This window comes from Sus scrofa, chromosome 7 (assembly GCF_000003025.6).
Source record: "Sus scrofa isolate TJ Tabasco breed Duroc chromosome 7, Sscrofa11.1, whole genome shotgun sequence".
Taxonomy (NCBI): Eukaryota; Metazoa; Chordata; class Mammalia; order Artiodactyla; family Suidae; genus Sus; species Sus scrofa.
In genome coordinates this window covers 56,570,936-56,581,628 of record NC_010449.5, presented here as the reverse complement: position 1 = coordinate 56,581,628, position 10,693 = coordinate 56,570,936, and the positions used below count along the sequence as shown (strand labels likewise).

At 54.5% G+C, this 10,693-nt stretch overlaps 1 protein-coding gene across 1 annotated transcript; it reads right to left on the bottom strand.

Annotated features, from left to right (window-relative positions):
- ISL2 (ISL LIM homeobox 2) lies at window positions 1,801-10,277 on the bottom strand. The gene is made up of 6 exons (XM_021099017.1): window positions 10,044-10,277; window positions 8,999-9,188; window positions 8,467-8,729; window positions 6,362-6,645; window positions 5,598-5,765; window positions 1,801-5,173 (listed from the first exon to the last, which is right to left on the bottom strand). The coding sequence occupies exons 1-6, from the start codon at window positions 10,099-10,101 to the stop codon at window positions 5,057-5,059; spliced, it is 1,080 nt and encodes a 359-aa protein (XP_020954676.1). The 5' UTR covers window positions 10,102-10,277; the 3' UTR covers window positions 1,801-5,056.

Genomic DNA, 10,693 nt, shown 5'->3' with positions numbered 1-10,693 from the left:
TCTAATTCCCCTGGGTTTTACGACTTATGAACTCTCCCGCGGCGGGGAGAGCGCGGCGAGCAGGTGAGCGCAGGCACATCCTGTTCCAATTTGCGAGGGCGAGTGCCACCCACTGGCATTTACTTGGGGCAGGGACCACGTCCCCAGTTTCCCAAGGCTCAGTCAGGGGCCACAGGTGGACCCGCTGGGCCAAAGCGCAAAGCCTCTGCTGGGTCCCGCTTGTTAACCTGACGATGTGACTGGGTACAGCTGGGGCAAAAGCCACAATTTCGCCCGGGCTTTAAACCCCAGAATTTAAGCCAAATAGAAAAAAGCCGTCCGAGGCCCGGGAGCAGCGACAATTGAATGCCCAACGCCGTTGCCCAACCGAATTTCCCGCTCTAGGCGGCAAGCTCGCTTTCCCGGGAGCTCTACCAGGCTCGTCACCCCGGACTCCCAGCAGGACCTCTAGGCCGCCGCTTCCTGTCGAGTTCCACAGCCTCTCCCTCCCTACAAGCTGTCGGAGGCGCTGTGATCCCGAACCTTGAACCTGGCCCCTACTGAACCTAGGTCCAGACCTCGCCACCTCCACCATCCTTCCTTCCTCCCACAGGAAGGAAGCCACCCGCACCACTTCTTCCAGAGCTCCTTGCCATGCTTTCTAAATTCTTGGGTCTCAATACTCTGGGAAGGGATTACTCCTTACCATCCCTCTTCTTCCACTTCCCTCTCCTTGTTCCCAGCCCGGAACACAGGGGTCTCCTGCCTTACACACTGACACCGCCATCTCAAGTGTCCTGTTTCCCACTGGGGAAACTCAGTCTTCCAGAATTACTGTCCCTCCCCTCACTCCCTGACCCACGCTCTCCCAGCCTTTAACCTTCTCCACCAGGCGCTGCCCAGATCCAAAAGATGGACTCACCTAGCACTTCAGCCTCTGTGGCATGATTTCTGCAGGATGCCAAACTTGCTTTACAAATTGAACTACTCCCCACCTCGCTCCACATCTGGATCCCAATGGAATATTTCTCTGCCCTTTCTCCCATTACTGTTCTCAGCCTAGCTCCATTTATCTGCATCTTCCATGCACAGTCTCCATCAACAAGGTGCTAGCCTGTAATTGGTCACACAATCCTCGTTATTGCACTGAATCCCAGTATCTTGAAGAAAGTTTACCTTTACATCAATCAGACGCATATTTAAAAGCCTCTAATCTTCCTTACATCAGCTTAATAAACTCTCTCTAAATTTCCTGCTTTTATCACAACTCCATTGGGAACTTTTCTGCAAATAGTTTATTATTCATTCATTGTTTTCCCTCTCCAGCACGCTGCTATTCAGCTAATTCTCTTGCTCTCTTTATTGAACATTTGCATGGGAAAGCACAGCTAGCTAAATGTGTGGCAATTTATGCCCTCCCCCAGACAGCATGGCAGAATCTCACATTTTTTAGAGAACAATCTTAGACAATGTCTCATTTAAACCCAGTATTTGCAACTCTGACAAAACTAAGCTTTAAGCTATTTCATATTCAAAACTAAAAAGCTGATTTCTATTCCACAACCCATTAAAAATTAAAGTTCTTTGGGAATACTGCCATAGGGACGCTGAATTTCCCAGAATTATACAGCCTTTCAATATGTATTAAATTTTGTGGTATAATAGCAATAAACTTTTCCATCTTTGGGAATCACTTCCCTGCCTCAGTTACATAGAGCTATCCAAATTATTAGATAAATCTTCTGAAAAAATCTTATCCTAAAGTGAATCTAGTTAAATAAACTCCCATTTCCCACCTATGGCCTCTTTTATTGAACTGACTTTTTTTTTTTTTTTTTTTTTTTTTTTTACTGCACAACTGGGTATCTCACTTTAAAAGTTCAGTAGGCATAAAACACAACACTTGTCATTGTTACAGGTAATTTAATTTACAAGAAAATCCCTACTGCATTACAAAAGATGTTTAAAGATGACCTAGGAACCAGTAAAACTGATATTTATTAATGTAACTAACCAACCATAGACCTGACACCTCACCAGGGACCACTGTAATAAGGCTTCGGAGTCAAACCCTTTCCCTGAAAACCCACATGGAAAATGATGCGCCCCTTTGGGCTGGGCTAGAAACAAACTAGAGAAGAGCTTGTGATGTTTTATCCAGCAAAACAGATAGATACAGGTCTCCTAATACACAGCAACCACTTTGGTCTGAGTAATTTCCCAATATTCAGAAACAAACTCATACAAACATTATAAAGAGGAATTAGATTTTTGTTCTATGGATGGCAAGGGAAGAGATGACTAATTAGGTAGGCAGATGTTTCCATTTGTATCATTAAAATACTGCAGTCAAAAGCAAAAATTCAGAGCTAATTAACAATCATTAAGAACATTTTAAGTGCAAAAACCTGTTATTTCCTTGTTAAAATGACAAAACTCAATATTCTGGAAAATTAAAAGTTTGGGGAAGTAAGATTTCTTCTACATTTATCCCCCTATCCAATGGCCAGCCAGAAGGTAAAAGGAAATATCTATATTTCTGTTTGGGAGGGAATGGTCTAAGTTAAGGGAACGAAGCCTCAAAGAGCCTAACCCTGATTATTAAAACCGTTTCTGGGCACTTGAGAGGTAAAGCTGGTCCTCATTAACCCTACATAGCTCTTTCCTTATCTCTAAGTTTGCAGCACCATTTCCTAAACCCTGAAGAAGGGGAATGTTCTCTTTAATTTTTGTGTTAGCATCACCTTGACTTTCAGGAAGTAAAATCTAAAAGTGGCCTGATTTTCCCACCTCCTCCCCATTTTCTTTCAATACTGGCCAGCCTGTCTCCCAGCCCACTGCCTCTGATGGGGGGAAGGGGAGGAACCCGCTGATGGAATTCTGCCATCAGCTCTGCTCAACACCTGCAGTGGCCTCCTTCAAGCAGCCCAAGGCTTTTTAACAGAAGGTACCAACTTCTCTATCCAGCAGCCACAGACGCCCCCTTAGACACATTTTTCCTTACCAGGCACTAAGATGGCAACTATCCCCTACTCGTCCAGGGCGTTGCCCCCTTTCAAGATGATTCCTGGTCAAAGAAGAATATAACTTGCCGGTTTTTTAACTTGAGAGACAAGGAAACCTAATGCCAGAGATTCTTCCAGAGCAGTGGATTGACTAGTAGGCAAGCAACTTCCTGAGTCCACCAAGTGTGGGCTGATCTGGGAAAAGAACTGTCCCAGGCTGCCAAAGGGTTAAATATTTGTGAAGGGTAAAACCTGAGCCTCTCGGGTTTTCTTTCTTTTTTTTTTTTTTTTTTTTCCTTTTTTTTTTTTTTTTGTGCTAGCCCGGGGGCCTGCTGGAGATTCAGTATCTCTTGGTTATTTCCTGCGATCACTAAAGCCAGTTTTCAAGAAAACAAGTCGCAGGGGTTTGAAATGTCACACCAAGTGACCTGGGCACTGCATATCCAGGGGCCATTCCCAGCCCCCTCCCACCCGGACCATCCCCCGCCCCCTGCATTTCGGGTCTGGAAAGAAAATAAACCAAGGACACGCCAGACTGGTTCTGGGTGGACTTATTTTCCCTGCCAGCCGCGATCCTAAGGGGGGCTTGTTGTAGCTCCTTCAGTGTATCGCTTGCAGGTGATGCCAAATGCAGATAAGGAGCCGCCGCCCGGCCCTCTCCTCTGTCTAGACTGGGGAATTAATAAATGCAGCGAGATTGATCACGTCGCGCATCCACTCTTGGGACAGCGCGGAGGACAAGCCGTCAGGGCCCCCTTGCTCGCCCCGGGGCCCTCGGGCCGGCCTCGCGCTCGGTGGCTGGGCCGCGGTGGCAGGCGGGCGAGGGGCCCCAGGGTTAGGGGTTCGGGCCTCCAGCCTCGCGGGAAAAGGAGCTCAGGGGCCCGAGGGCACCCGGTCGAAAACGGAGTGAGGGTCGAGGGGACCTTCGGGGGCGCCAGGCTGAGTCCGGTTCCAGGATCTGAGGCAAGGCTGATTTGGAACCGCTCGCGTTAGCGAGCCAATCGGCTGCCATCCGAGCATCGCACGTTTCCCGCCCAAACAAGGTCTCCCCACAGCCTCCCTCGGTGAAACGCCGGGGGGATGGAAGGAGAGTGGGGAGAAGGCCGGCTTCCGGGAAGACCGGGGAGCTCAAACTCCTCCCCGGGCCTCCCAGGGCCGCCCGGTTCGTACGGAGCGCCGGGCCCCAGCCCCGCCCCCCGCGAGGCGCCCAATCTCCGCCGGGCCCGCCCCTGGCCGCGCGAGGGCACGTGGGCTGGAGCTGTGGGCCCCTTGCGGAGCCGAGGCGGCCGACTCCGCCAAGCCTTTTTTTCGACGCAGCACGTCCCAACCCCCACAGTCTTCGTCCTGCCCGCCCGCTGCGCCAACAGCACACAAGAGCGGCATCGCATCGGGTTATTTTTTTTATTATGATCAAAATATTTGTTCCACTATGAACTGGCTGTTCTCACAATAAATAACAATAACTTACGTTTTGTTCGGCAAAGGCTCACACACTCTGTCCTCCGTCGACTGATAATTTAAAACATTTTCAAGGAAAGTCACGTTTCTACTCTTGTCCGGCAGTCATGCGCTTTGGGGATTGAGTGTCCGTTCCTTTGGATCGCCCCAATCCTCTGCCCGGCTACAACCCGGCGAAGCCACCTGGGAGCGCGGGGCGGGGTGGGCACAGGCGCCCGCGGGGGCCAGCTTGGGGCTGAGCCGGCTTGGGACTTGCCCTGCGCGTTCTCCACGCAGACGTGGGCACGTAGGCGGGGGGCGCCGAGCGCCAGCGGCCCAGCTGAGCAAGGGAGAGGAGAAGGCAGAAGGCATTTATGCCGCTAACGCTAGTAAATCTCGAATTTGGGTTTTGTAAAAATAAAAGTCCTCGGAGCAAGTCTCTCCAGTCTGGTGAAAGCAGGTTGCGTCTCGGCGCTTTGAGCTGTCCCGACCGCTTCTCTCAGTCCTCTCTCTTTAAATAACAATAATAATAATTACAAAGGCGAGAGAGTTTTCGGAGCTGGAATGGCCTGAGCATGGGTGAGTCTCATGCAGGGGGCATGCGAGGTCCGCGGGCTGGCGGGGAAGGGTCCCCCTCACGTCTCCACGGGACTCGGCACCATGCTGTTGGGGGTATCCGGGAGCTGCGAGGACAGGGAGGTCACATCGCTGCCAGAGGAGTTGCCTAGGGAGCCAGACTCGGAGAAGGAAACCTGGGGCAGGGGAGACGCCAGGAAGGAGCCAGTGAAGAAGACGCGCCCGAGCTGGTTTTCCCGGGCCGCCTGCTCCGAGTCGGGGGTATATCCCTTGGGGACAGGCCACCCGCTGGGAGCAAGCCCTTGAAGTCGGCCAGGTCCCCAAGCGCAAGAAGGGGTATGGGGCGGCGGGGGTGGGGGGCGGTTTGGTTAATCCCTCGACCTCTCCTGAGAGAGCTTTAACCCAGGGAGACCTGGTTTAGAGCAAATTATGGGCCGAGTGTGCTAGCAGCTACCCAGTCCCCCAGCCATACCGGCTTAGGGCTGTCCAAGCCCTCAATGCTTTGAGAATACCCCCTCCCTTCCCAACTTGACTAAGGGGCTAAAGCCACCCCACCTCCCTGAGACTCCTGAGGTCCGGGCGGGCATGGCAGGGCCTCACCAGCTGCTGGAAGGCGGGTTGGTCCAGGTCACTCTGGAGGGCGAACTCACTGAGCGCTTTCCAGGGCGGCTGGTACGTCTGCACCTCGACTGCGCTGCCCTGCACGGCGCTCTCGTGACGGATGGGGCTGCCCGCCACCAGGGGCGTCCCGGTCAGTCCCTGGAGGCTCTAGGGGACAAGCAGAGGTGGAGGTGGGAAACGCTAGAGGTCTTGCGTTTTGCGCCACCTTCGAGACTGGGGCCCTCAATCCTGGCACATGATTTAGAGCCTAAAACTGTTTGAGGGAGGCATACCCTTGTCTGCAGCCGAATGAGCCCGCCTTCCCCACTGGAAATACTCCGTGTCCCACCACAGGCCAGCCTCGCTGCTGGAAGTCAGCAGGGCAAGGGAAGCAGCGCGAGGCCTGCCTTCCCATCCTCCAGCTTTACAAAGGAAAGTGTTCAAACCCGGAGTCATGTGGAGAGAAGGACATAACCTGCCCCGACTGGCGGGCGCTGGCAACTATGCCGCCTTGGGCTCCAAACTGCTCCTCGACCTCAACCCAGGTTTATGCTGGCACTGGGGTAAGACCTGAAGCTTCAGATACAATAATTCAGGAGCCTTCTACCCCAACTAAACCTTGCTCTGGAAGCACAAACAGACGCTCTTTGGAGAGTCCAGTTCCCTCTGGATGTCCCGAGAGCCGGCCCAGAAAAGGGTAGGCAGATTCCCAGGCGGGAACCCAGGCCCCACCCTGCCGTACCCTCTAGCGCCCGGTCCCTCACCGTCTTGTCGTTATGCTGCTGCTGCTGCAGCTGCTTCATGAGGATAGATTTCTTCTTGTCCTTGCAACGCTTGTTCTGGAACCAGACGCGGATGACCCGCGGGCTCAGGCCGGTCATCTCCACCAGCTGCTCCTTCATGAGCGCGTCGGGCCGCGGGTTGGCGGCGTAGCAGGTCCGCAGAGTGTGCAGTTGCTTCTCGTTGAGCACAGTCCGCACGCGGGTTGTCTTCTCTGTTTGTTTGTGCACGTGTGGGCGCAGCGAAGGCTGCCGGCCCGACCCCGGGTCTGCAAGGAAGCGAGAGGTGAGCGAGCGGCCGCCACCCACTCTCCCCACGCCCCGCCCCGCGGCGGCCCAGCGAGCCCTCCGGGGCCCGATTTCGTTTCTCTTTTATTCCGTTTATTTCGTTTTATTGTTCGTCTTGGCTCCCTTTTCATCCGTTCGCCCTGCCCAGAAAAAGGCGTGCATTTTTGTTCCTTCCCCAGTTCCTCCACAGGGGTCCCCGCAGTGACTTCCCGGGAGCTCAGGGAGGGCGTGGGAGCTGTGAGCTAGGCCTGCTCGCGAGTCGTGAGTGGCCGCTACCGGCTGTGCCCCCTCCTATTACCCGACCCCAGGAATGCCCAAATGGGCCCCGCGGGAGGAGGGAAGCCCTCCGGAAGAAGTCGGAGTTTCAGAGGAAGAGGAAGAAGGCGCGCCCAGGACTCTGGAGGGGGAAGGTGACCCATGCGGACCCCATGCGTCCGCACTGCGCAGGGATTGAGGGAGCTTGTCTCCCACTCCCGGGGCACGGGAGAGGGGGTGGCCTCCAAGAGCGCTTCTCCTCGATTCAAAGGGCGCTCGTACAGGGCCGCAACGCTAGTCTTGAAGACCTGGCCGGGGGTTCAGGAGGGCCTCCAGGGCCTGGATAGTTCCTTCGTGCCTCTCCTAGGCCCCCTGGTCTCCTCCCTCAAGGCTCCAGGTTCCCTAGCCCAGCAGCCACCCTCCCAGCCCGAGTGCGCGGCCGCTGGCACTCTCCTCTCTTGGCCTTGGGTTCTCTCAACCCCGGGTGGAGGAAAATCCTGTACAAATGGTCCTTTTCCCTCAGCCGGCAACCCGCAACAAACAAAAGGGAGTCCCTGGGAGACCAGGTGCACTTAACACTGCTTTTATCCCCTTTCACACCCCTTTATCCCAACCAGGTCTACACACCCTTGAATACAAGTCGAACCATTTCAGTTTCTATCATCTTCCAGACATTTCTAGTCTGGATAAATATTTACAAATAGCCCATCTAGCCTAATTTCCTCATTGTATAAAGAAGTAAAGGGAGAACCAGAAAGACTGGGAGCACTTTAAAGCACACAACGCCCAGAGGCTCAACCTGGTCTAGAGATGGGTGCCTCAGGTCTGCTAACTGCTCAGCCAGGGGCACCATTCCTACCGGTAACCACACGATGAGACCCCCATCTATGGCGCCCTCATAATTAGGACCCAAAGTATCCATCCCTTGAGGTGTTTTCTAGGCGTCCACTGTGACTCCACGCCTACCTCTACCTCGCTGAGAAACATTTGGCTAAGTTGTTCATCAAACTGGGCCTCAAAAGACAAATGCAGACATTGGCTCTTTGTTGAGTGGTTAGCCTTCAGAGCCTGTCTTTACGGGTGGGCCTGGCTGGCTGAGCCCAGCTCTAGGCTGAGAACTGTATTCCTTACACACATACACCCAGGCAAACCTATCTTTTCTCTCTGGCAACACATATTCTGCTTGAAATTCCCAGTACAAGTCCCTTAGACAAAGTCACCACTTAAAATTCCCCGTTGTCATTTACCTTCCTGTTCCTAGTTCTGTGTTCCACATATTCCTGGTCACTGCACACACTTACACACTAATACACACACGATCCCGGCTCGAGTTTACCCACATGTAATTTTTTCCCCCGGCACACACGAACACACAGCCGCATTCCTAGCACACAGTTCTGCACTCACCCAGAAAGCCTCACAATCCTGACAAGTGGAAATATACCCAAGAGACAACTTTTCCTCCGAGCACAAGGACCCACCTACGAACACACACACATGCACTCACACCGGCGCTGGCGGCACAGGGCCGGGCGCTCGCAGCTTACCTGGCAGATGCAGGCCGCGGGGTCCGGGGAGCGGGCCGGGGCTGCGCGGGCTGTCGGCCGCCGCGCGCTCCAGCAGAAGGCCATGGTCAGCGCGGCAGAGCAGCTCGTGCTCCCGCAGCGAGAACTCGTCGCCGGGCAGCAGCTGACGGCTGCACACCGAGCAGCGGAAACATTCTATGTGGTACACGCTGTCCCGTGCCCGCATCACCAGATCGCTGCTGCTGAAGCCCACTTGGCACTTGGCGCACTTGATGCCGAAGAGCCTGCGGGCCCAAGGCGCGGGCGGTGTCAGCTCGGGGCCTACGGCCGGCCTCGCCTCCCGAGCTGCTTACCCAGCCCGGGCACGCGCGCCAGGACGCTCGGTGGCGCGGGGACAGGCTCTCCGGGGGTTCCCAGACCCAGAGGTGCGCGGAGGCACGCCTTCGGGGTGGGGGCGGCCTTTTCCCCGCGCGGGGGCGCGCAGGCGGCCAGCCGTCCCCAAGCCCCGGCCCCTGCGGGCGGTGGCTCAGCCCAAGCTTCCCCGGGGCCTCACCTGACGTAGTCCCGCTTGCAGTAGGTCTTCCCGTCTCTCACGAAGCACGTGCACGTCTCGTCCAGGTACTGGCTGCACTCGGCGCACTTGAGGCAGGCGGCGTGCCACTCTAGGTCAGGCGACACCCGCAGGATAAACTGGTCGTGGATCTGACTCCCGCAGCCCACGCACATGGCGGTCCCGGGCTTCTCTGCCGAAGAAGGGCGTGGGGCCCGCGTTAGGCCCCGCTGCTCGGACCCCGGCAGAGGCAGCTCCAGCCCCAACCCAACCCGCTTGCGCTCTTGCTCCCTTTCAAGAATTGAGACCACTAGGAAAAGAAAGTGGTCTCTCGAAAGATCCAGACAATTGGAAACGAAAAAACAAAATCTTCTGAATTTGTTAAGGTTTTTTTTGCCTCCTCCCACCCTCCTCAATTTTTTTTCCCGCTATTACATTCACTTGGACACAAGCGTTTTATCGATATATCTTATAACTAAAAGCTAACATGTAAGTGAGAAGAAAGAGTGAATAGACATTTAAGCCCTACAGACGCCACCCCATCAATACTGAACAGTGATGTTCAGGCATTTCCGTCCGCACACTCCCTCTCACAGAGACTCCCTCCTATCCCAGCGCAGACACATCAGCGTTCAGCGGGGTCTCAGCTCATCCTCTTTGACATTTCTTAGTTTAAATACCCCAGATCAAGCGAGGGAAATCTTCCTTATTTAAAAGGCCGACAGACAAGCAGGCAGGCAAACCAAAAAAAAAAAAAAAAAAAAAAAATCCCACATCGCTAAATCAAACCTAATTGCTTTAGCGCAAAACAGAAGCAGATTTCACAGCCTGAGGTCAGCCTAGCAGGCTTGAAAAAGAGTGCTTAATTATAAGCTAAAACAACAGGATTCCAAAGGATAAGCAGTCCTGCAGGGAAATGCATTCGTTTTGTTTTTTCCCTGCCAGTGTCCTGTCAAATAGAAGCCACTTGTAGAATCCGCTAAACATTCTTCTGCATTAGAAATATTGCATATTAAGCACATGCACACACACACAGAAAAAGACTTACTCTTGGAATGATCCCCCATAGTACCCAGAAAAGGATAATGAAAAATAATATCCACCATGCAGAAAAGAGATGTGCGCAAAGCGTGCGGCCAGAGGCAGAAGGACGAAGGTCGCGCGCCCAGCCTCGGCTCTTTGCTAACTAACTCCTCCTGCCCCGCGGAGTTGAAGGAGCGATTCCGCACCGGCCCGCACGCAGCATGACGTCAGCACGCACTCGCCCCGGGCCGGAGCTGGGGGCGGGACCTGTGGCGTCACGGAGCTTCCCCAGAACCGCGGGGGATGCGGGGGAGGTGTTGGGGACCTGGGGGCTGATGGGCGGGATGGGTTGGGTGGAAGGCGGGGGTAACGGGGGATTGGCTGGAAGGAAATGGGCCAACCCTGATTGGCCCGGGGTGAACAATGGAGAACAGCCCCCTCCTCTGAAATCTACAAGGATCCTCACTCTGACCAGGAGTCGGGCTATCCCCGCTCGACCTTGCGTCACCGCTGAGCAGTCTCCAGGGCCGCTGCAGCTCTGAGCTTCCCCTTGGACTTGCGGGGCGGTCTCCCCAGGCGCGCTCTAGCAGGGTGATGGATACCTGGGGAGTGGAGGAGGGCCTGTCCTTTAAATGCTCCCTTCTTTCATGGGGTGGGGGGGGGGAGGAAATCCAC

What these genes read in the sequence shown, in the direction of transcription:
- ISL2 (XM_021099017.1), bottom strand. Translation starts at nt 10,101, where the DNA reads ATGGTGGATATTATTTTTCATTATCCTTTTCTGGGTACTATGGGGGAT. An exon ending in TGCAAGCGGGACTACGTCAG is followed by an intron (nt 8,730 to 8,998) that starts GTGAGGCCCCGG and finishes TTGGGCCCGCAG; the next exon opens with GCTCTTCGGCATCAAGTGCG. An exon ending in CCGCGGCCTGCATCTGCCAG is followed by an intron (nt 6,646 to 8,466) that starts GTAAGCTGCGAG and finishes GCTTCCTTGCAG; the next exon opens with ACCCGGGGTCGGGCCGGCAG.